The sequence below is a fragment of the Coregonus lavaretus genome (genome assembly GCF_964263955.1).
Source record: "Coregonus lavaretus genome assembly, chromosome: 1".
NCBI lineage: Eukaryota > Metazoa > Chordata > Actinopteri > Salmoniformes > Salmonidae > Coregonus > Coregonus lavaretus.
The window spans coordinates 12,517,842-12,543,952 of NC_139988.1; the positions used below are offsets into that span (position 1 = coordinate 12,517,842).

At 45.1% G+C, this 26,111-nt stretch overlaps 1 protein-coding gene across 1 annotated transcript in view; it reads right to left on the reverse strand.

Annotated features, from left to right (window-relative positions):
* LOC311136145 (protein sidekick-2-like) overlaps positions 1-26,111 on the reverse strand; it is a gene marked incomplete at its 3' end in the record, with an annotated part of 226,685 nt that overhangs the window by 65,038 nt on the left and 135,536 nt on the right. Inside the window, exons 15-27 of the mRNA XM_084170234.1 lie at positions 23,668-23,808; positions 22,803-22,984; positions 21,886-22,001; positions 19,460-19,655; positions 18,894-18,992; positions 18,617-18,808; positions 12,985-13,106; positions 12,760-12,869; positions 11,815-11,965; positions 11,251-11,488; positions 6,267-6,382; positions 3,348-3,537; positions 2,430-2,528 (exon numbers count right to left, since the gene is read on the reverse strand). Coding sequence (XP_084026360.1) covers positions 2,430-2,528; positions 3,348-3,537; positions 6,267-6,382; positions 11,251-11,488; positions 11,815-11,965; positions 12,760-12,869; positions 12,985-13,106; positions 18,617-18,808; positions 18,894-18,992; positions 19,460-19,655; positions 21,886-22,001; positions 22,803-22,984; positions 23,668-23,808 — 1,952 coding nt within the window. The remainder of the gene's footprint in view (positions 1-2,429; positions 2,529-3,347; positions 3,538-6,266; positions 6,383-11,250; positions 11,489-11,814; positions 11,966-12,759; positions 12,870-12,984; positions 13,107-18,616; positions 18,809-18,893; positions 18,993-19,459; positions 19,656-21,885; positions 22,002-22,802; positions 22,985-23,667; positions 23,809-26,111) is intronic.

Below are 26,111 nucleotides of genomic sequence, written 5' to 3' on the forward strand. Positions count from 1 at the left end.
CATCTATCATTCCAGTGTTAATACTAATTGTAATTATTTTGCACAATAGCCTATTTATTGCCTTACCTCCATAACTTGCTACATTTGCACACACTGTATATGTATATATATATATATATATATATATATATATAACTTCTGTTGTATTTTTGACTTTATGTTTTGTTTTACCCCATATGTAACTTTGTGTTGTTGTTTTTATCGCACTGCTTTGCTTTATCTTGGCCAGGTCACAGTTGTAAATGAGAACTTGTTCTCAACTGGCTTACCTGGTTAAATAAAGGTGAAATAAAAAAAATTTAAAAAAATTTGAAATGTTACAACAACCTATAGCTAATTTTTTGTTATTTGGTGTTATTAAATACTTTTTGATTAGGGTCGCAGCATATTATGCATAGCAGCAAAGGTGGGACAAATATTATTTATCTATTTTGTTTTAATATGTTAAAATGCTATATACAGCATCCTATGTACATAAGTGGATATTATAAAGGACCATCTTTTTTCTAATAAAACAATGGGATTTTGGGTCGTGGTAGATTTATCTTTTTGTGCAAACAAATAGGCTGTCTGGCCCGCAAATTTGTTGTGTTATTTCAATGCACTGATTGAGTTTGACACCCCTGGGCTAGCGTATCCATTTATGTAACTAGCTATGTATTTAGCAAGCTAAAAACAAGGAGCCTAACATTAGCTAGCTAGCTGCTGGGAGGATGTCATGTCATTGGAGGAGTGGGTGAGTGACCGACTTTTTCCCCTCTTATCATTTTTTGTTAGCTACAGCTAGAGATGCTGCAGGTGTCATTTGGTTAGCTAGCAAGAAATGTGAATCGCTTTGCTAGCTAGCTAGCTAGCTATGCTGAACTTGAACGACTGTTATCTACAGTAAGCATATCTCTTAGTTGTCAATCAAATGTATTTGGCATCGATCAATTGGGCGGGCGGGCAGGCAGGCAAGTTCCCATTCAGTTGTCAAAACATGGGTTGGGACAAGCATGCATTGGCAGGCAAGCTGCAGAAGGACAAGCAGGTTCATCTAATGTTCCCTCGTTAGATTTGAGCTCATCTCGTGTAACAGTGTTGCTTCCGTCCCTCTCCTCGCCCCTACCTGGGCTCGAACCAGGGACCCTCTGCACACATCGACAACAGTCACCATCAAAGCACCGTTACCCGTCACTCCACAAAAGCCACGGCCCTTGCAGAGTAAGGGAAACAACTACTTCAAGGTCTCTGAGCGAGTGACGTCACCGATTGAAATGTTACTAGCACGCACCGCTAACTAGCTAGCCATTTCACACCGGTTACACTCACCGCCCTTTTGACCTCCTCCTTTTTCCGTAGCAACCAGTGATCCGGGTCAACAGCATCAATGTAACAGTGTTGCTTCCGTCCCTCTCCTCTCCCCTACCTGGGTTTGAACCAGGGACCCTCTGCACACATCGACAACAGTCATCCTTGAAGCACCATTACCTGTCGCTCCACAAAAGCCGCAGCCCTTGCAGAGCAAGGGAAACAACTACTTCAAGGTCTCAGAGCGAGTGACGTCACCGATTGAAATGCTACTAGCGTGCACCGCTAACTAGCTAGCCATTTCACACCGGTTACACTCGCTCTGGCTAGCATTAGTTGTTGATCTTGTTGTTGTTGATGTGCATAGGCAACTGAGGGAGAGATAGCCTACCTTTTTATGGTTATTTAATCAATAGGATTGTGAAGTTCCCAAATGTAAGAGGACTCCCGTGGTATTTACATATTTGCAGAAATCCATTCAGGTTTATTTTTTGGCGACTGTGTTCTAATGATCTAAAGTCGCGCTGTTGCTACTGCCTGCAAATGCGCAGTCCAGTTCAAAGTGAATGATGGCAGGCCTGTGTGGCAAATGACTTATTTGTATACAGGCCTACTATAGCTCTGACTGGCTATGGCGCACCAGTCTGCATAGACTCTGGTCCTGGACAGATGTTTTTATTCAGTTTTATTTACTGCAGGGTCTATTATTTGTCTAAACGCACATCCGCTTTCCCGATTTTCACAAATGCCTTACAATAGGTCATTCCCAAACATTATGTAAATGTATGAAAACATGAAAATGACCATATATAAATGTTCACTTGTCAGAAAATGTTAAAAAAAAAAGGTGTAATATTCTTCCTGGGGGTGTATATGAAAAGATTTTTATAATATTTAATGTTGCTAAAATGCTGTCAGTTCCACTTTAAGCCCTTTGTACCTGCCTGAAACATAATGGTGAACAAAGCTATCAGGTACGTTCTACGATGCTAGGTCAAAAGTTGGTTCCAACTAAATCATCATAGTCAGGGTGTTTTTTTTCATTTTTTTGCTGTATGAGAGGGTCATTCTTGTGGAGTCTGGACAGGTTAAAGGTGAAAGGTCAAGGTCTGGTCAGGGTCAAAGCTCAAACCACATACCCAGGATGATGCCGTTAGGCTGGGACGGAGACTGCCAGATGAGACGCACCGAGGTGGTCCGGACCTCAGGGAACAGAATGCCCACTGGAGGGCCGGGCACTGGAGACGAGAGAGGGACAGAGGGGCTAGACTTTCACTTCAGATGCAGTGGGTTACGGAATGGTACATTTATATTTTAGTCATTTAGCAGACGCTCTTATCCAGAGCGACTTACAGTTAGTGAGTACATACATTTTCATACTGGGTTACTGAATGGTAGTGGGTTACTGAATGGTAGCGGGTTACTGAATGGTAGCGGGTTACTGAATGGTAGCGGGTTACTGAATGGTAGCGGGTTACTGAATGGTAGTGGGTTACTGAATGGTAGTGGGCATTGGTATAATATAATACCACATTCTGGATAACTTTAATAATAATATAATATGCCATTTAGCAGACGCTTTTATCCAAAGCGACTTACAGTCATGCGTGCATACATTTTTTGCGTATGGGTGGTCCCGGGGATCGAACCCACTACCTTGGCGTTACAAGCGCCGTGCTCTACCAGCTGAGCTACAGAGGACCACACAGAACAATTATAAGCTATTTGAATGCTTGAAAATATCCTTTGATATAATGCATCTTGTATGAATGTATCCACCACTACTTGATATCTAAGGGCCCTACAGGTAGTCTACATTTAGATGTCTAAGAGCCCTACAGGTAGTATACATTTAGATGTCTAAGGGCCCTACAGGTAGTTTACATTTAGATGTCTAAGGGCCCTACAGGTAGTATACATTTAGATGTCTAAGGGCCCTTCAGGTAGTTTACATTTAGATGTCTAAGGGCCCTACAGGTAGTATACATTTAGCTGTCTAAGGGCCCTACAGGTAGTATACATTTAGACAGGCAGATATTAGGTATCCCAGTGTGCACCGTCGTCCAGGGTCCTCTCCAGTATGAGTGGTAAGCTGGGCATGCCGTCTCCGATGCGGGTGAAGGCCAGGACCTGGATCTCATAGAGGACGTATTTCCCCAGACCAGTCAGCTGGACACTGTGGCTAGCGTTCCCCTCCACTGTCCACAACTGGAGGGAGGAGTCAGAGTCCTTATCCTTATACAACACCTGAAAGAGGAGAGAATAGAAGAAAAGAGAGGGGAGAAGAGAGGGAAGATGGGAAGAGAGGGAAGATGGGACGAAAGAGAAGAGAGGGAAGATCGGAAGAGGGGAGAAGAGAGGGAAGATAGGAAGAGGGGAGAAGAGAGGGAAGATGGGAAGAGGGGAAGAGGGGAGAAGAGAGGGAAGATGGAAAGAGAGAAGGGGGGAGAAGTGGGAAGATGGGAAGAGTGGGAAGATGGGAAGAGGGGGAAGATGGGACGAGAGAGAAGAGAAAGAAGAGAGGGAAGTTGGGAAGAGGAGAGAAGAGAGGGAAGATGGGAAGAGTGAGAAGAGAAGGAAGAGAGGGAAGATGAGAAGAGGGGAGAAGAGAGGGAAGATGAGAAGACAGAGAAGAGAGGGAAGATGGGAAGAGAGAGAAGAGAGGGAAGATGGGAAGAGGGGGAAGATGGGACGAGAGGGAAGATGGGAAGAGGGGAGAAGAGAGGGAAGATGAGAAAACAGAGAAGGGAAGATGAGAAGAGAGGATAAGAGAGGGAAAATGGGAAGAGAGAGAAGAGAGGGAATATGGGAAGAGAGAGAAGAGAGGGAAGATGGGAAGAGAGAGGAGAGAAGGAAAATGAGAAGAGAGGGAAAATGAGAAAATTGAGAAGAGAGGGAAGATGGGAAGAGAGAGAAGAGAGGGAAGATGGGAAGAGAGGAGAAGAGAGGGAAAATGAGAAGAGAGAGAAGAGAGGGAAGATGGGAAGAGAGAGAAGAGAGGAAAAATGAGAAGAGAGGGAAAATGAGAAGATTGAGAAGAGAGGGAAGATGGGAAGAGAGAGAAGAGAGGGAAGATGGGAAGAGCGAGAAGAGAAGGAAGATGAGAAGAGATGGAAGATGAGAAGAGGGGAGAAGAGAGGGAAGATGAGAAGACAGAGAAGAGAGGGGCGATGGGAAGATAGAGAATAGAGGGAAGATGAGAAGAGAGGGAAGATGGGAAGAGGGGAGAAGAGAGGGACGATGGGAAGAGGGAACGAGAGAGAGGAGAGGGAAGATGGGAAGAGGAGAGAAGAGTGGGAAGATGAGAAGACAGAGAAGAGAGGGAAGATGGGAAGATGAGAAGAGAGGGAAGATGGGAAGAGGGGAGAAGAGAGGGAAGATGGGAAGAGAGAAGAGGGGACGAGAGAGAGGAGAGGGAAGATGGGAAGAGGAGAGAAGAGTTTGAAGATGATAAGACAGAGAAGAGAGGGAAGATGGGAAGAGAGAGAAGAGATGAAAAATGAGAAGAGAGGGAAAATGAGAAGATTGAGAAGAGAGGGAAGATGGGAAGAGAGGAGAAGAAAGGGAAAATGAGAAGAGAGGAGAAGAGAGGGAAAATGGGAAGAGAGAGAAGAGAGGGAATATGGGAAGAGAGAGAAGATGGGAAGAGAGAGAAGAGAGGAAAAATGAGAAGAGAGGGAAAATGAGAAGATTGAGAAGAGAGGGAAGATGGGAAGAGAGAGAAGAGAGGGAAAATGGGAAGAGCGAGAAGAGAAGGAAAATGAGAAGAGAGGGAAGATGAGAAGAGGGGAGAAGAGAGGGAAGATGAGAAGACAGAAGAGAGGGACGATGGGAAGATAGAGAATAGAGGGAAGATGAGAAGAGAGGGAAGATGGGAAGAGGGGAGAAGAGAGGGAAGATGGGAAGAGAGAAGAGGGGACGAGAGAGAGGAGAGGGAAGATGGGAAGAGGAGAGAATAGAGGGAAGATGAGAAGAGAGGGAAGATGGGAAGAGAGAAGAGAGGAAAGATGGGAAGAGGGGAGAAGAGAGGGAAGATGGGAAAAGGGGAGAAGAGAGGGAAGATGGGAAGAGGAGAGAAGAGAGGGAAGATGAGAAGACAGAGAAGAGAGGGAAGATAGGAAGAGAGAGAAGAGAGGGAAGATGGGAAGAGCGGGAAGATGGGACGAGAGAGAAGATAGGAAGGGGGAGAAGAGAGGGAAGATGAGAAGACAGAGAAGAGAGGGAAGATGTGAAGAGAGATAATATAGGAGAAGAGTGGGAAGATGAGAAGATAGAGAAGAAAGGGAAGATGAGAAGAAAGGGAAGATGGGAAGAGAGAGAAGAGAGGGAATATGGGAAGATGAGAAGACAGAGAAGAAAGGGAAGATGAGAAGATAGGGAAGATGGGAAGAGAGAGAAGAGAGGGAATATGGGAAGAGAGAGATGAGAGGGAAAATGAGAAGAGAGGGAAGATAAGAAGAGAGGGAAAATGAGAAGAAGGGAGAAGAGAGGGAAGATAAGAAGACAGAGAAGAGAGGGAAGATGGGAAGAGAGGGAATATGTGAAGAGGGGGAAGAGAGGGAAGATGGGAGAAGAGGGAAGAGAGGGAAGATGGGAGAAGAGAGGGAAGATGAGAAGAGGGAAGATGGGAGAAGAGAGGGGAGAGGGTAGAAGAGAGGGAAGAGAGAAGAGGGGAGAAGAGAGGGAAGATGGGAAGAGAGAAGAGGGGAGAAGAGAGGGAAGATAGGAAGAGAGAAGAGGGGAGAAGAGAGGGAAGATGGGAAGAGAGAAGAGGGGAGAAGAGAGGGAAGATGGGAAGAGAGAAGAGGGGAGAAGAGAGGGAAGAGAGAAGGAAGAGCGGAAGGAAGATTAGAGAATTGAATTAGAGAGAGAGAGTGAGAGAGTGAGAGGGTGAGAGAGTGAGTAATGGAATTATTTTGTTGTACAGTATTGTATCGTTTTTGGAGTCGAGGGTGATAACTGAGCGCCTCACACACCTTGTAGCCCAGGATAAGTCCATTCCGGTCTGGTTCTGGTACTTCAAACCAGCGCACCAGGATACTGCTGGAGGTTGTGGCAAAGGCTGACACGTTGGTGGGGCCATAGGAGGGGACTGGAGGGAATATAACAATTATAAAAGAAAGATCAACTTTTAAGACCGAAATGCGGAAATCCAGTTATTGCCATGCGTTCCATAATCTTCATGGGCCTTTGTGTATGTTATAGACACATAGCCACTGAGGCCTATTGTCTAGCCCAGGTGTGACTGTAGCTCCAGAGAAACAGGCCAGCTAGGCTATTACTCCTTCCTGGCACTCGTCCTTGGACATAATACACTGATTCTGAAGATGTTGCTGGAGTGAGTGGGAAAAAGGAAAAAACACAGAGGAATTCCACATTCTAGCCCATGTGTTCCCAATTTCCTCCTTTACTCCCCTACAGTCTGGTAACCACAGTGACTGTACCAACACACACACACAGAGAGAGAGAGAGAGAGAGAGAGAGAGAGAGAGAGAGAGAGAGAGAGAGAGAGAGAGAGAGAGAGAGAGAGAGAGAGAGAGAGAGAGAGAGAGAGAGAGAGAGAGAGAGAGAGAGAGAGAGAGAGAGAGAGAGATGTGTGTAAGAGAGAGGTGAGAAGGAGTGAGACCGAGAAAGAGATTGCGAGAAACATCCTAACTCTTTTCCTCTTCTACAAGAACATCCAGAGACAGCGAGACAAAGCATAATGAAGGAACAACTCATGCCTCACTTTAGTTTGTTTTAGAGAGAGAGAGAGAGAGAGAGAGAGAGAGAGAGAGAGAGAGATGTGTGTAAGAGAGAGGTGAGAAGGAGTGAGACCGAGAAAGAGATTGCAAGAAACATCCTAACTCTTTTCCTCTTCTACAAGAACATCCAGAGACAGCGAGACAAAGCATAATGAAGGAACAACTCATGCCTCACTTTAGTTTGTTTTTAGAGAGAGAGAGAGAGAGAGAGAGAGAGAGAGAGAGAGAGAGAGAGAGACTGTGGAGGAGCAGAAGACAGGCAGACAGGTTGGTGTCTGTTTCATATGGCTCTATGAAGCAGGAAGAATAAAACCACCCTGGCCCCCATACCATTCATGTGGATAGATAAAGAGATAATATGGAGGAAGCCTGGGCCAAACCCACACATTGGTGAATACAACCTGTGTGTGTGACTGAAAACCTGGTACTGTAGATCAGAATACGGGTATTGTAGATCAGAATACTGGTTCTGTAGATCAGAATACTGGTACTGTAGATCAGAATACTGGTACTGTAGATCAGAATACTGGTTCTTTAGATCAGAATACTGGTTCTGTAGCCATAGGCCATGCCTTTTAAGTCCTAATTAATTAAGTTAATATACTGCCTGGCAAGTTCGATGTAAGTTTGTAACATACAGGTAATAATAATAATATGCCATTTAGCAGACGCTTTTATCCAAAGCGACTTACAGTCATGCGTGCATACATTTTTGTGTATGGGTGGTCCCGGGGATCGAACCCACTACCTTGGCGTTACAAGCGCCGTGCTCTACCAGTTGAGCTACAGTGGACCACATACCGGCATGCCCTCATTGCTCCGCCCTCAACTTCCGGACTTCTCTCCGTGCTGTTGTGCTGTTTGTGGCTACTTGGCTATCTGCCAAAGTTTTCGGTTTTTACTTTTCATACATTTACCAATGTCTTAGTTTTTTCATTCAACTTTTTCACCCTGGACGCTTTATCTGGACATGGTTCTACAGGACCTCCACCAGCCGAAGCTAAGTAGTAACATTAACACTATGCCATCCAATTGCAGTCGCTGTACTCATAATATACAGGAGAACTATCGCCTTATGGTGAGGATAGCCGTGCTGCAAGCCCAGCTTCAGGTGCAATCGTTAGGCAAGGGCAAAGTAAGTGTAGGAAAGGATGAAACAGCGTCTGTGCCACCAGTAAGTACAGATAGTAGTATAAATCCCCCTGCACAGTCCCCGCAGCCTGACAATTTTCTCAAAGCTTCTGGAAATAAATGCTGTCGGCATGCTCAACCGGTGTCGCTCATTCAGCCGACAGAAACGTTCAACCGGTTCTCCCCATTAAGCAACGAGTCGGAGTCAGAGGCAGAGCCTTCTCAGGTCTCTCCTCCATCCGTTATCGGGTCTGAGCCGCCGAAGCCTCCCACCATTAGCTCTGACAAATTGAAAACCCTAGTCATTGGCGACTCCATTACCCGCGATATTAGACTTAAAAATAATCATCTAGCGATCATACACTGTTTACCAGGGAACAGGGCTACCGACGTAAAGGCTAATCTGAAGATGGTGCTGGCTAAGGTTCAAACTGGCGAGTGTAGAGAGAATAGGGATATTGTTATCCACGTCGGCACCAACGATGTTAGGATGAGACCGTCAGTGTTCAACAAGCGCAACATAGCTTCAGCGTGTAAATCAGCTAGAAAGATGTGTCGGCATTGAGTCATTGTCTCTGGCCCCCTCCCAGTTAGGGGGAGTAATGAGCTCTACAGCAAAGTCTCACAACTCAATCGTAATTACTCCATCCTAGCTGGAGGGGTGCTCTCATCTTATCTATGAACATAGACAGGGCTCTAACTCCTCTAGCTCCGCAATGAGACAGGGTGCAGGCCAGGCAGCAGGCTGTTAGCTAGACTGCCAGCTTAGTGGAGTCTGCCACTAGCACAGTCAGTGTAGTCAGCTCAGCTATCCCCATTGAGACCGTGTCTGTGCCTCAATCTAGGTTGAGCAAAACAAAACATGGCGGTGTTCGCTTTAGCAATCTCACTGCAATAAAGAACTCCTCCATTCCTGTCATTATTGAAATAGATTGTGATATCTCACATCTCAAAATAGGGTCACTTAATGTTAGATCCCTCACTTCCAAGTGAACTCATCACTGATCATAATCTTGATGTGATTGGCCTGACTGAAACATGGCTCAAGTCTGAGGAATTGACTGTGTTAAATGAGGCCTCTCCTCTTGGTTACATTAGTGACCATATCCCCCACGCATCCCGCAAAGGCGGAGGTGTTGCTAACATTTATGACAGCAAATTTCAATTTACAAAAAAAGAAAAGACTGCGTTTTCATCTTTTGAGCTTCTAGTCATGAAATCTATGCAGCCTAATCAATCACTTTTTATAGCTACTGTTTTCAGGCCTCCTGCATTCCTCACTGAGTTCCCTGAATTCCTATCCGACCTTGTAGTCATGGCAGATAATATTCAAATTGTTGGTGACACATGGGAAAGTCCACAGAACCTCTCCAAAAGGCTTTCGGAGTCATTATCGACTCAATGGGTTTTGTCCAACATGTCTCTGGACCTACTCATTGCCACAGTCATACCCTGGATCTAGTTTTGTCCCATTGAATAAATATTGTGGATCTAAATGTTTTTCCTCATAATCCTGGACTATCGGACCACCATCTAATTACATTTGCAATCACAACAAATAATCTGCTCAGACCCCAACCAAGGATAATCAAAAGCCGTGCTATAAATTCTCAGATAACCTAGATGCCTAGATTCCTAGATGCCCTTCCAGACTCCATCCACCTACCCAAGGACGTCAGAGTACAAAAATTGGTTAACCACCTAACTGAGGATCTAAATTTAACCTTGTGTAATACGCTAGATGCAATCGCACCCCTAAAAACAAAAAACATTTGTCACAAGAAATTTGCTCGATGGTATACAGAAAATACCCGAGCCCTGAAGCAAGCTTCCAGAAAATTGGAACGGAAATGGCGCACCACCAAACTGGAAGTCTTCCGTCTAGCTTGGAAAGAAAGTACAGAGCAATATCGAAGAGCCCTCACTGCTGCTCGATCATCCTATTTTTCCAACCTAATTGAGGAGAATCCCAAATTTCTATTTGATACTGTCGCAAAGCTAATTAAAAAGCAGCGTTCCCCAAGAGAGGATGCCTTTCACTTCAGCAGTGATAAATTCATGAACTTCCTTGATGAAATGATCGTTAGAAAGCAAATTACGGACTCCTCTTTGAATCTGCGTATTTCTCCAAAGCTCAGTTTTCCTGAATCTGCACAGAACTGCCAGGACCTAGGATCAATGGAGACACTTACGTTTTTAATCCTGTATCTCTTGATACTACATTCATGAAAATAGTAATGGCCTCTAAACCGTCAAGCTGTATACTGGACCCTATTCCAACTAAACTACTGAAAGAGCTACTTCCTGTGCTTGGCCCTCCTATGTTGAACATAAAACATGGCTCCCTATCCACTGGATGTGTACCAAACTCACTAAAAGTGGCAGTAATAAAGCCTCTCTTGAAAAAGCCAAACCTTGACTCAAAATCTTTTGAAAAAGATTTTGCGCAGCAACTCACTGCCTTCCTGAAGACAAATAATGTATACAAAATGCTTCAGTCTGGTTTTAGACCCCATCATAGCACTGACACTGCACTCGTGAAGGTGGTAAATTACCTTTTAATGGCGTCAGACCAAGGCTCTGCATCTGTCCTCATGCTCCTAGACCTTATTGCTGCTTTTGACACCATCGATCACCACATTATTTTGGAGAGATTAGAAACCCTAATTGGTCTACACGGACAAGTTCTTGCCTGGTTTAGATCTTATCTGTCAGAAAGATATCAGTTCGTCTCTGTGGATGGTTTGTCCTCTGACAAATCTTCTACATCTGCATTGCTTACTGTTTGGGGTTTTAGGCTGGGTTTCTGTATAGCACTTTGTGAAATCTGCTGATGTAAAAAGGGCTTAATAAATATATTTGATTGATTGATCAAAGAGACCCCAAATGAAAGACTGCACATCAGTGCTGTGTGTGAGACTCCACCAATTGTTGAGATGTGAACAGTATATTAACCAGATAAAACAGGATCTACTGTATACAAAGAGCCTGGATCCCAAATTCCACCCTATTCCCTATGGGCCCTGGTCAAAAAATATGCACTATACTGTATAGGGAATAGGGACAGTGTGATGTATGATCTCACCAGACTCCCTGGTCCTTCCTCTGACAGGCTGGCTCCAGGGCCCGGCCCCGATGCCGTTTAGAGCCTGAACCCTGACCTCGTACTCTGTCCACTCCCCCAGGTCCTCGATGGTGAACTCCCTCTCCTGCCGGTCAGCGATCACATGGGTCAGCGCCCTGCCCTGGAAGCCTGTACGGAAGTACTGGACCCGGTAGCCCACCACCTCTGGATCCCCATTGTACTCCCACTCTGGTAGGGGCTGGGACGGGGAGGAAGAGGTGGAGGTGGAGAGAGAGGAAGAGAGAGAGAGCGAGAGAGACCAAGGGGGAGAGAGAGCAAGAGGGGGTGTGGGAGAGAGAGAGAGGTGGTGAGGGAGGGAGAGAAGTAGAGAGGAGGGAGAGGGTGAGAGAGGGAGAGAGATGGTGAAGAAGAGAGAGGGGGTGAGGAAGAGAGAGACAGAAATGAAAGAAAGAAGCGAGAGATAAGTCCACAATCGTCAGTATAAATCAAACAGCCATTCTTCATTGCTTGATGATAAACCCAGAGCATCACATCATAATGTCAGTCTGTTGAGACTTCACGTACCACCCATCGGAGCCACAGACTGGTCTCGCTGGCCGTGCGCAGGGTGACATTGGCGGGGGACATATCTGGAGGGGCCTGCAAGGTCTGGATCTTCCTGGAGGGTAGACTGGGAGCACTAGTCCCCACAATGTTCACCTGACGCATACGGAACCTACATAGAGGGAGGGAGGTAACAAGAGCAAAGTTATCACAGGAGAGGTCCATAGGGCCCAGAGTTTTTCCTGGCCAGGTAAAGGTGTCAGGAGGAAAACTCAGGGCTCTATTCATTACATCTAAACTAGACTAGACTAACAAAGTTCATAAAGCTGTATTGTTTTGAGTTAAGGGGGCCCAGGAGTCTGTAGAAGGTGTAGGGGTTAGAGGTTAAGTACACTACCTATAGAAGGTGTAGGGGTTAGAGGTACACTACCTGTAGAAGGTGTAGGGGTTAGAGGTACACTACCTGTAGAAGCTATAGTACTTAGAGGTTAAGTACACTACCTATAGAAGGTGTAGGGGTTAGAGGTTAAGTACACTACCTGTAGAAGGTGTAGGGGTTAGAGGTTAAGTACACTACCTATAGAATGTGTAGGGGTTAGAGGTTAAGTACACTACCTGTAGAAGGTGTAGGGGTTAGAGGTTAAGTACACTACCTGTAGAAGGTGTAGGGGTTAGAGGTACACTATTTATATATATATGTTAGTCATTTAGCAGACACTCTTATCCAGAGCGACTTACAGTTAGTGAGTGCATATATTTTCATACTGGCCCCCCGTGGGAAACAAACCCACAACCCTGGCGTTGCAAGCACCATGCTCTACCAACTGAGCTACAGGGGACTACACTATCTGTAGAAGGTGTAGGGGTTAGAGGTTAAGTACACTACCTATAGAAGGTGTAGGGGTTAGAGGTTAGAGGTACACTATCTGTAGAAGGTGTAGGGGTTAGAGGTTAGAGGTACACTACCTGTAGAAGGTGTAGGGGTTTAGTCCTGGCACCTCCAGGGAGCGGGCATCAGGCTCGTTAAGCAGCTGGTGAACAGTCACCCAATCCTCATTGTCTCCTATCACACTGACCTACACACAACAACAACATGAGTGTAGTGCAGTATATAGGGAAAAGGTGTCATAGTCGATGTTGGTCACAGATCAGGGGAGAGTCAGAGACTCTCCCTGTGGGAGAAGACCTTACCTGGGCTTCTACCTGCCAGCGAGAGATGGAGGTCTTTCCATCGTAGCCGGGTTTGAACTGGAGGGTGATGGATCGAGGGCCGATGTTGGAGATTGCCATGTTGGTGGGAGGACCAGGCAGCTCTACACAGAGAGAGAGAGTTTTAAAACATACCGTTATTGACATTTTGAAAGGAGGGAATAATACAAGGAGAATGGGAAGGAACAGAGAAGGTATCAAGGGCCAGACAGGGCCTTTAATACAGTAAAGAGTTGAAGTAATGAGTTGGCAGAAAACCTAATTCAGTGGTCTCTATGCCTAATGCAATGCTGTATTTGACTTGAGGTTTTCTACATTATATTCTTTATCTTTTAAATCCTTACTGATTTAGGAAGTCATGTTTTCAGAATTATGCTTCTACTATATTCAAATGTTAAAGATTTAAGGTAGTTCTCCAATAAGTCTTTCTGAATGAAAAGTAACAGCATTATTTAGGCTTGGATCTCAGTTCTAATATCAGTGCTCAGGAGTCCTATTAACACTAAGGTTGATGTCCAAACCCCAGTGGAAAATGAATTAGCATATTGAAGAAATCCCCATAAAAATGTGTCAGTTTAAACTAGAGATAGCTGTTTTTTTTTTTGCATTGGATGATTCTCAATTCACATCGCACTTCCGCATCTGCGGTGAAAGGTGACAGAGGTAGAGCGGTGTTTGTCAGACCATGACACATCCCGAAAATCGGTCTTCTCACAGAATCGTCTGTAGCGTCCGAACGGTTTGGCCTACAAACTATTATGGGAAGATGAGAATCCCACGAACATAATGGTGTTCTCCGTTTTGCTCTACGACCCCCACAAGCTTCTTGGGACTCGTCTGAAGTCGGTACAGCCGATCTGGCAATTTCTGTCTGTAGGGTCCAAACAGTTTGGGCTACACACTAATATGTGACTCTCACGATGTCACGACTTCCGCCGAGGCTGCCCCCCCTCCTGGTTCGGGCAGGCTTCGGTGTTCGTCGTCACCGGAGTAGTAGCTACTGCCGATCCCATTCTCATCACTCCACTTGTCATGTCTTGTCAATCACACACACCTGGTGCTAATTCCCCTAATTAGTATGTGTATAAGTGTTCCCTCTGTTCCCCTTGTCTTTGTGAGTGATTGTTTTGTTGTGAGAGCGTGTAGCTCGGTTGAGCTACATTTCACTGTGTTATTGCCAAGGTGGATGTTTTCCCTTTTACAGTTTCGTTTGACGCTTGGGGCATAAAGATTAAACTCTGGACTTCGGTATTTTACCTCCTGCGCATGACTCCTCCTTTCACACCTCGTCACACACGAACACGTACATGTCGGTTGTTTTGCTCTAGGATGCCCACAGAACTCAAAAGACTGATCTGAAGGTCCCCCGGTACTAATGGAAAAAATTAATGGAAGTACAGTATATACAGTGACTTCAGAAAGTATTTAGACCCCTTGACCCCTCCACATTTTGTTACGTTACAGCCTTATTCTAAAAGGATTAAATAAAAATAAATCCTCATCAATCTACACACAATACCCCATAATGAGAAAGCGAAACCAGTTTTTTAGAATTTTTGCATATGTATTAAAACCCCAAAACAGAAATACCTTATTTACATAAGTATTCAGACCTGTTGATATGAGTCTCGAAATTGAGCTAAAGTGCATCCTGATCATCCTTGAGATGTTTCTACAACTTGATTGGAGTCCACCTGTGTTAAAGTCAATTGATTGGGCATGATTTGGAAAGGCACACACCTGTATATATAAGGTCCCACAGTTGACAGTGCATGTCAGAGCAAACACCAAGCCATGAGGTCAAAGGAATTGTCCATAGAGCTCCGAGACAGAATTGTGTAGAGGCACAGATCTGGGGAAGGGTACCAAAAAATGTCTGCAGCATTGAAGGTCCCCAAGAACACAGTGGCCTCCATCATTCTTAAATGGAAGAAGTTTGGAACCACAAAGACTCTTCCTAGAGCTGGCCGCCCGGCCAAACTGAGCAGTCGGGGGAGAGGGGCCTTGGTCAGGGAGGTGACCAAGAACCCGATGGCCACTCTGACAGAGCTCTAGAGTTTATCTGTGGAGATGGGAGAACCTTCCAGAAGGACAACCATCTCTGCAGCATTCTACCAATCAGGCCTTTATGGTAGAGTGGCCAGACTGAAGCCACTCCTCAGTAAAAGGCACATGACAGCCCACTTGGGGTTTGCCAAAAGGCACCTAAAGACTCTCAGACCATGAGAAACAAGATGCTCTGATCTGATGAAACCAAGATTGAACTCTTTGGCCTGAATGCCAAGCGTCAAGTCTGGAGGAAACCTTGCACCATCCCTACGGTGAAGCATGGTTGTGGCAGCATCAGGCTTTAGGGATGTTTTTCAGCGGCAGAGACTGGGAGACTAGTCAGGATCGAGGCAAAGATGAACGGAGCAAAGTACAGAGAGATCCTTGATGAAAACCTGCTCCAGAGCACTCAGGACCTCAGACTGGGGCGAAGGTTCACCTTCCAACAGGACAACAACCCTAAGAACACACACAAGACAACGCAGGAGTGGCTTCGGGAAAAGTCTCAGAATGTCCTTGAGTGGCCCAGCCAGAGCCCAGACTTGAACCCAATTGGACATCTCTGGAGAGACCTGAAAATAGCTGTGCAGCAACGCTCCCCATCCAACCTGACAGAGCTTGAGAGGATCTGCAGAGAAGAACGGGCGAAACTCCCCAAATACAGGTGTGCCAAGCTTGTAGCGTCATGCCCAAGAAGACTCAATGCTGAAATTGCTGACAAAGGTAATTCAGCAAAGTACTGAGTAAAAGGTCTGAATACTTATGTAAATTTGATATTTCAGGGTTTTTTAAACGATAAATTAGCAATAATTTCTAAACTTGTTTTTCCTTTGTCATTATGGGGTATTGTGTGTAGATTGAAACCTTCAAACCTTGGCAAGACGGAGCTGCTCTTCCTCCCGGGGAAGGACTGCCTGTTCCATGATCTCGCCATCACGGTTGACAACTCCGTTGTGTCCTCCTCCCAGAATGCGAAGAGCCTTGGCGTGACCCTGGACAACACCCTGTCGTTCTCCGCTAACATCAAGGCGGTGACCCGATCCTGTAGGTTCATGCTCTACAACATTCGGAGAGTACGACCCTGCCTTACACAGGAAGCGGCACAGGTCCTAATCCAGGCACTTGTCATCTCCCGTCTGGATTACTGCAACTCGCTGTTGGCTGGGCTCCCTGCCTGTGCCATTAAACCCCTACAACTCATCCAGAATGCCACAGCCCGTCTGGTGTTCAACCTTCCCAAGTTCTCTCACGTCACCCCGCTCCTCCGCACACAATGGTGGAACAAGCTCCCTCACGACGCCAGGACTGCGGAGTAACTCACCACCTTCCGGAGACATTTGAAACCCCACCTCTTTAAGGAATACCTGGGATAGGATAAAGTAATCCTTCTACCCCCCCCCCCCCCCAAAAAAAAATAAAAAAAGTAAAGTGGTTATCCCACTGGCTATAAGGTGAATGCACCTATTTGTAAGTCGCTCTGGGTAAGAGCGTCTGCTAAATGACGTAAATGTAAATGTTATTGATGAGAAAAAACTAACAATTTAATCAATTTTAGAATAAGGCTGTAACATGACAAAATGTGGAAAAAGTCAAGAGGTCTGAATACTTTCCGAAGGCAATGTATGGAGACTGTTTAGTGCCAAAAATAAGGGGTTAAATACATGTACAAAAAAAATACAAATGTTTCCTGATATTTCTTATATCTCTCACTTCAGAACAAACTTCCTTTAGATTTTTGGGGGGACAATCTGTTATTTCATGTGTTTGTATGGGCTAATAGCAGTAAGGCCCCACCCCCCATGGCTTAGGGTTGAAGTTGCCTACAGGGAAGTCTATTACTGTGTGACAGTGCACCCTTGTGGTCTAAAATGGATACTGGAGATGAGCCAACACTTTTGTGTAACAGTATCTCGCTCTCATGAGAGTTTCACTTCAGTCAACTCGAAGTTCTGAGATAAGATAAAACAGGTTCCCCCTTTTTTAAAGAAATGTATTTAAAAAAGGGACTCGAAAGTTGTAATAGTAGAATACACAACGTGCAATTTCGAAATTGGATAGTGCATCATCAGTTTTCATCTTGTCTGGTCAGTCATTTCATACTTTAGAGAGCTATTTATAACTTGTAAGAAATGTCCAGATCAACTAGCCCATATCAGCTTACATTTTTTTGCTAGGTTTTCTTGCCTATAGATTTTGTTGTAATGTTTGAGTCACTCAGATATCAAATGAATACACATTAGACATGGAAAGATGTATACAATTAGAAAATTAGCTTTAAAACTACAAAATGTTCTCTGCACCCCATGACTAAATGTGTAGAATTGCAGGAAATAGGCTTTAAACCTGTAAAATGTTGTCTCCGCCAACGGGATGTTCCTCAATGCTGGAAGGAGGGCCTGAGTGAATTTTTTTTGGGAACCCCTGCCCTAGGGCACTCAGTGAAGGCTGCTGAGGGGAGAATGTCTCATAAGTGATGCGTAGAGCATCTTTAAAGTAACTGTCCAGTGTTTTCCAGATTTCTATGAAATATGACCTATAATTAATTACAATATGAGTGAAATAGCTTTCCTTCAAGAAATTGTAATTAAGTATTTAAAAAACAGCTTTTATGTGTTGGAATGGTTTGGGTGTACACCAACAACAGAATGGTGTGGGCATATACCGGTCATACAAAATATTAATGTGAGTAGACCGCTGATTGGCCAGCTCATCCTCTTCAGGAGGATGACATCATCCTCTATGAGGAAATAGCAAGCATTTTTTTAAACGGTCTGTTTGAGATACAAGTTTGAGGTGGGTTTTTTAAAGTGTTTTTTCTCCAATTCATGCTTTGGTCACATATACGAGTATAGGACAAGTCAACAACATTATTTGGGTATGCATTAACAGAATATGAACTTTTAAAGGTGAGATTTTCAATGGACAGTTAGGCTACTTTAAATAATTAACATGACTGGTTATCCAGACAAAAGCACACATAGCGAGATCTCTAGGATGGAGGTGTAAAGCTATAGCCATAGACTGTATCTTATACAGTAAAAGAGTTGAAGTAATCACCATTCTGTAACAATAACCATAGCTATATACTGTACTAACTGTAACCCTCGATAGAATGTGTCTTTTTATTTGACAGCTCTGAAAGACATACTGTATAGTGTCTGGGGGAGCCGCCGGTGCAATAATAATTGACTGGAGGTGTTGTATTTCTATAATACACTATACCGTGTTTTATTAGGACATTGTAAACTGGAATAATCCTAAATGGTCTCGATGGGCTCTTACTTTTGAGCCATGTGTCAGTACTGACCTGGAGATACACACCAGGGACTGAGCCATGTGTCAGTACTGACCTGGAGGTACACACCAGGGACTGAGCCATGTGTCAGTACTGACCTGGAGGTACACACCAGGGACTGAGCCATGTGTCAGTACTGACCTGGAGGTACACACCAGGGACTGAGCCATGTGTCAGTACTGACCTGGAGGTACACACCAGGGACTGAGCCATGTGTCGGTACTGACCTGGAGGTACACACCAGGGACTGAGCCATGGGTCAGTACTGACCTGGAGGTACTCCAGAAGAGATGGTGGAGGAAGACAGTTGTCCCTGGCCCTTGGAGGTCATGCCGGCCACCTCGATGGTGTAGGTGGTGAGGGCGGTCAGCCCCGTGACGCGGTACTCCAGGGTCACGTTGGGGAGGTAGTGGGTCACCCGTGTGTTGGTGCGGTTAAACTCCTCCCACGAGATACGGTACCCTGGAACAGAAAATCAATCAAATTCATCAATCAATCCAATATTATTTGTGTCAAGTTCAGCTCTAATGTATTTTGCGTGGCGTACCTGTGAGGACTCCATTCTTCTCTCCAGGTTCTCTCCAGCTCACTTTGAGAGACGTGTCCAGGATCTCTGTGAAGCTCAGGTGACCTACAGCCCCAGGAGCTAGAGAGGAGAACACAGTGGTTGACGAGAATGATAACACAATGGATCCCATGGATGTCAATGGCATTCATAATTACATTCTGTAGATGTCTTTTAATATATTAAATGACAAACTATGTTTATTAGGTGTAATTTTATAAGTCAGTTTATGAAGAAATCTGGACAACATTAGGCTTTTACATTGCCCGTTGAACGTCATTACAGCTACTAAAATTGCCAAAATTAGGCTTTTACTTGGAAAATTGCGTAATTACAAGTAAAAGCCTAGTACAGTATGGCCAACCCTTTATCTCTTGAGAAAATGTGTCCCAATTATACGTGAATGTGTGCAAAAACCCAAATGTAACCCTACATATTCATTAGGACATCTGTAGAACTAGGCTGAATAATGCATTTGACCCAGTGGGCATGTTTCAGTATGATTGGCCATGTCCACTGAACAGTGTGTGTGTGCATGTCGAACTCACTGTCTTCATGTGTCCTCACGCCGTTAGCGGGGCTGCGGGGGCCGTCTCCAGGCGTAGTGAAACACAACACAGAGCTGTAGTACTCTGTGAACTTCTTCAGCCCTGTCACATAGCCCACATGCACGCTGTCCTGGTAGTTAGGTCTCACTGTAACCATGGTGACCTCCTCTTCCTGACCTGGCTCCCATGCCAACAGCTAGCAGAATGGGAAATGGGAACAGAGAAGGAAGAACGTGAGATCAAATGAGAAATAAGAACTAAATGGTAGAACATCTAATAGGACTGACTGGTTTTAAATTGCAATTTTCTGACATTTTGGATGGGAACGAAAGAGCACCAGATACCAAAAAAAAAAAAAAAATTGCCCACAATTTCCCCCAGAAATAGAACTGTTACTCTCCAAGTCTAATCATGTTCACATATTTTGTTTAAACCAACTATCCTCCCTCTCATGTGCTTGTGACCTACTCTGGGGTGTCATTTGGCATCATAACTGTCATATGAATGGTTAGCGCCACTGTAAACGTGTTCTGCCAGCGAGAAAGCACTGGAAGGCAGGGCTGGAATGAGTCCACAGAGAAAGAGAGAGAGAGAGAGAGAGAGAGAGAGAGAGAGAGAGAGAGAGAGAGAGAGAGAGAGAGAGAGAGAGAGAGAGAGAGAGAGAGAGAGAGAGAGAGAGAGAGAGAGAGAGAGAGAGAGAGAGAGAGAGAGAGAGAGAGAGAGAGAGAGAGAGAGAGAGAGAGCGCGAGAGAGAGAGGACGAAAAAGAGAGCTTTTAGCTATGGTGTATAGCAGGTCTAATGTAGAGGGATTACACACACATCACAGAATGAGAGAGTGGCCAATTAGGTGTTTAGATGATTACTACCATTGGCAAATCTGTTGGGTCTATTTCTATCTTCGTTCCCAGGCTGTGAGTAGAGTTTGTCTCTGGGAAAGAGAGTGTGGAGTTGGCATGTGGTGGGGTGTGTGTGTGAGCTGAATGTGGATGTCCCCTCTGCTCCCGTGTCTCTCTCTCTCCCTTTTATCTCCCTCCCTCCCTCTCCTGCTATTCACTCACTCTCTCACTCTCTCACTCTCTCACTCTCTCACTCTCTCTCCCAGTAACCCCTCTCTCGAGACAGCCCCTGCAGTCAGAGAGAGTTTAATAGTGACTGCTAAGATGTCCTGCTAAGTGGGGCCAGAGTCATTCTCATGAACTCTTCTGAGAGAAATACAGTGTCGTCACATCACACAGACTATACAATCAAGTTATAGCACAGCTGATTCTAAACATTCACTCTCCATACATGTCATTCTAATCCTATAAAGTACATATTTAAATGACAGATGACATTCTAAGTTAACTTAAACCAGCTTCCTTGACAGTGTGAGCTGGAGAGATTGAACAAACGACTTCCAGATCTAGTTACCCACAAGACCGATAGCTAGTCAAACGCTCCGAAGATGAAGGTCAAAGAAACAAATGACAAATCAGAAGCCATCTTTCACAATGGTTAGTAGTGGCATATCTGCCTCCCCTTGGGTTGTTCTCTTTCCCCTTGTGACACAGTATGAGGCGTACCAGCCTATCACCCAGTCAATCGATGGTACTGCCCCTAATGACAGGGTGAATGGTGTCTCTGAGACTGCCCCTAATGACAGGGTGAATGGTGTCTCTGAGACTGCCCCTAATGACAGGGTGAATGGTGTCTCTGAGACTGCCCCTAATGACAGGGTTAATGGTGTCTCTGAGACTGCCCCTAATGACAGGGTGAATGGTGTCTCTGAGACTGCCCCTAATGACAGGGTGACTGGTGTCTCTGAGACTGCCCCTAATGACAGTGTGAATGGTATTTCTGAGACTGCCCCTAATGACAGGGTGACTGGTGTCTCTGAGATTGCCCCTAATGACAGGGTGACTGGTGTCTCTGAGACTGCCCCTAATGACAGGGTTAATGGTGTCTCTGAGACTGCCCCTAATGACAGGGTGAATGGTGTCTCTGAGACTGCCCCTAATGACAGGGTGACTGGTGTCTCTGAGACTGCCCCTAATGACAGTGTGAATGGTGTCTCTGAGACTGCCCCTAATGACAGGGTGACTGGTGTCTCTGAGACTGCCCCTAATGACAGGGTGACTGGTGTCTCTGAGACTGCCCCTAATGACAGAGTGACTGGTGTCTCTGAGACTGCCCCTAATGACAGGGCTGACTGGTGTCTCTAACCTTGCAGCCATAGTTCTATCAACCATTAGATGGTACTGCCCTTAGTGACAAGGTGACTGGTGTCTATCACCCATTAGATGGTACTGCCCTTAGTGACAGGATGACTGGTGTCTATCACCCATTAGAGGGTACTGCCCTTAGTGACAGGATGACTGGTGTCTATCACCCATTAGAGGGTACTGCCCTTAGTGACAGGATGACTGGTGTATATCATGTCCCTCACCTTGTATCCCTGGTTGATCCCGTTGATGAACTGAGGGTTGGGGGCTGCCCAGGTGATACGGATGGTCGTGGAGTTGATGGCCTCCACCTGAACGTCACTAGGGGCTATAGTCGGCACTGAGGAAGATAAGAGGAGAAGAGAGAATCAGAGAGAGAAAGAGGTGAGAGGAACGGACAGAGAGAACAGGATACAACCAAACTAAACATCTTTCAGATTGGACAGCCTTGACTGCAATGTGTCTATGTCCCAGGTATAGATTCTGATTCAGGGGCGGCCATATTGTCTTCTTCACTCTCTTCTTTTTCTTCTCAGCTTATTACAACCCTGTGGCTTTACAGCTTTCATTTTCCATCTGTGGGCTCAAACATGAAATCAACTGCCAAGGTAGTGTAAGGTAATGTAGTATTCAGACCTTACAGAGGATTCAATAGGAATGCTTACCTGTATTCAGCAAGGATTACATTTATTCAGCAAGACTTCAATACCATTTGGCACGGATGTTAACTCAAGGTTGTTGCTCCAGTGCTGACTCTACTGCCTTCTACATGAACTGTATCAAGAAACTATCCCTATTGAACATCATTCTTAAATCCTCAACATGGGCATGGATGCTTGACAAGTTCATTTATGTGTCAACTCATGACATAGGTATTTAAAGGTAACTTCTCCACAGGTAAAATCCTTTCCATTCAATTTCATTCCAATTTCATCTAAGTATTTATCTGACTGTAAGGAGCAATGAGCAGAGACTATCCCAGCTCAAATCTGACTGACAAGCATAAGGGCCAATGAGCAGAGACTATTCCAGCTCACTTCTGACTGACAAGCATAAGGGCCAATGAGCAGAGACTATTCCAGCTCACATCTGACTGACAAGCATAAGGGCCAATGAGCAGCGAGTATCCTGGATCACTCACCTCCCTGCAGCGTCCACTCAGTGACCTTGTGGCTGAAGGTTCCTAGCCCCGCCCCATTGTAGGCTGCCACCTCGATCTCATAGTTGGTCCAGATGATCAGGTCCTCCAGGAGAATGTTGGTCACGTCTGGTTTGGAGATGTTCTTACTCTGGTAGTCCACCGGAAGACCTGTTAGACGATACCTGAGAGGAGAGAGAGGGGGAGGAGAGAAGGGAGGGAAGGTGGGAGGGGCGAGAGGAGAGGTTAGTCTGGTCTGGTTTGGAGATGTTTTTATTCTGGTAATCCAGACCAGTTAGACGATACCTGAGAAGAGACAGTACAGTCTAGTCTGAGACGATTGTAGCTACAAGGCCATCCAGGGTGAAGAAATTGAGCACAAACTGATTCTTAGTTGGAGAACAAGACATTCAACTCTTGCGTTTTGTATCATGGTCCCTGAGACACAGTGCCAGAGCGTGTTCAGTCCAGGGACTGTAGTACATTCATCTACAGTAGGGGGAGACAGAGTACTAGTCTACAGAACTCCACAGAGTGAGCAGATGACGATGACGACAGAGTAATTGGAATAGCTACAGAATGTCTGCCAATTTATTTGGGTCTACAGCATGACACAACCAGCTACAAACCTACTATAAACTGAGTGTATCCCTATTGATAAACTGCCAGAGCTACAAGAGTAGGCCAACTCCTAAAATTCCTCTATCTTTCACATTGAACCACAGCTAGTGGTTTAACTTCATTTTGAACATAACATAATAGCTCATGTGCTATCATATAGCATAACAAATCTCGCCCTTCATTCAGAGAACCAGGGAGGGTTATAGCAGCCAACCCATCCTGTTATCCCATGGGGGTGTGTTCTCACCGGACGCTGTAGCCTCTGAGGACCCCGTTCTGGTGGCTCTCTGGTGGGGTCTGCCACTGGATCATGATGGACTGGTTGGTGCGGCCGCTGGCAATCACGTTCTGGGGAGGGGCACTGGGAGGTTCCTCTGGTAGAGATACACTGCAGAGAGGAGAGAGTGGAGAGAAAGGTTGGAAGGAGAGAGTGTTGTTAATTTATCTGTCAGAAGAGAAGAGTCATGACATGTGACATGGGTTTCTTGATTTGACAATGTAGCGTGTTGATTAATCTGTAGACACTTGTTTCTCTTTCATGACCTCATGACCAGTTGCTCTTGTCATTAAATCAACACGATGTCATGAGAATGGCGCTGGGATGTATAGCGGCCGTTTTACGGACTAATTTGTGTTTTTTTGCGCTGATCGTAACTATTTTTTTTACATAATGTTTTCACAATCGTTTCCTATGGCCGAAAAGAGCTTCTGGACATCAGAACAGTGATCACTAACCTTGATTAGGATGAAGATTTCTACTTCAACAGTTAGGCGGCGCAGGACATACTGCTCACCCTGGACCAGGCCCTAATCCCTGACACTCAGAAGAGAAAGAGACGGCAATATAGAGGCCGACGTGCGGCACCCTGAATGAACTGCGGCGGCGAGTAGATAAACCGCCTCTACCCTCCATTCTATTGGCCAATGTACAATCACTGGAGAACAAACTGGAAAAGCTCAGTTCCAGACTATCCTTTCAATGGGACCTGAAGAACTGTAATATCCTATGTTTCTCGGAAACTTGGCTGAACAAAGACATCAATAATATACTGTACATCTAGCTGGTTTTTCTATGCATCGGCAGGACAGAACGTCATAGTCGGCTCAAAGGGGGTGGTGTGTGTCTCTTTATTTATTTTTATTTTTATTTTGTTATTTTTTATTTTTAGTCATTTAGCAGACGCTCTTATCCAGATCGACTTACAGTTAGTGAGTGCATACATTTTCATACTGGCCCCCCGTGGGAAAGGAACCCACAACCCTGGCGTTGCAAGCGCCATGCTCTACCAACTGAGCTACATGGGGCTCAGTTGTATTAACAACAGCTGAGTTAGAATACCTAATGATACGCTGTAGACCAGGGATCATTAACTAGATTCAGCCGCGGGTTAATTTATTTATTGAGCGGATGGTCAGGGGGCTGGAACATAATTACAAATAATTTGTAGACTGCAAATTGACCCCAAGAGACCCAAACAGATATCATATTTGACTAAAACATAATAATTTCAAACCTTGCTTACATTTGTATACGATCACATATATCTCTCTATTATGTGTGGGAATATTTTGTAACAAATTTACCAAATTAAAATCACTTAGTGGTAATTTGCTGGTGTTTTTACAGTCTTTTATGTCCAACAATAAATAAATAAATGTAGGGGCCAAATAAAATCAGTTGGGGAACCGTACTATTTACCAAGAGAGTTTTCATCTATATTTTTTGTAGCTGTCTATTTACCACCACAAAGTGATGCTGGCACTAAGACTGCACTCAACAAGCTGTATAAGGCCATAAGCAAACAAGAAAATGCTCATCCAGAGGCGGCGATCATAGTGGCCGGTGATTTTAATGCAGGAAAACTGAAATCCGTCTTAACAAATTTCTACCAGCATGTCACCTGTGTAACTAGAGGCGAAACAACTCTAGATCACCTTTACTCCACACACAGAGACGCATACAAAGTTCTCCCTCGCCCTCCATTTGGCAAATCTGACCATAACTTTATCCTCCTGAATCCTGCTTACAAGAAAAAATTCAAACAGGAAGTACCAGCTCAATACGGAAGTAGTCCGATGAAGCGGATGCTAAGCTACAGGAGTGTTTCGCTAGCACAGACTGGAATATATTCATCCGATTTTAATTTTTTAAAAACATCTTCAGTCATTTAGCAGACGCTCTTATCCAGAGCGACTTACAGGAGCAATTAGGGTTAAGTGCCTTGCTCAAGGGCACATCGACAGATTTTTCACCTAGTCGGCTCGGGGATTAGAACCAGCGACCTTTCGGTTACTGGCACAACGCTCTTAACTAAGCTACCTGCCGCCCAATCCGATGGCATTGAGGAGTTTACCACAGTCACCGGCTTCATTAATAAGTGCATCGATGACGTCGTCCCCACAGTGACCGTACATACAGTAAATATCCCAACCAGAAGCCATGGATTACAGGCAACATCCGCACTGAGCTAAAGGCTAGAACTGCCGCTTTCAAGGAGCGAGACACTAACCCGGACGCTTATAAGAAATCCCGTTATGCCCTCAGACGAACCATCAAACAGGCAGTGTCAATACAGCCAATGTGAGTAAGACCTTTAAACAGGTTAATGTTCACAAGGCCGCAGGGCCAGACGGACTACCAGAGCATGCGCTGACCAGCTGGCAAGTGTCTTCACTGACATTTTCAACCTC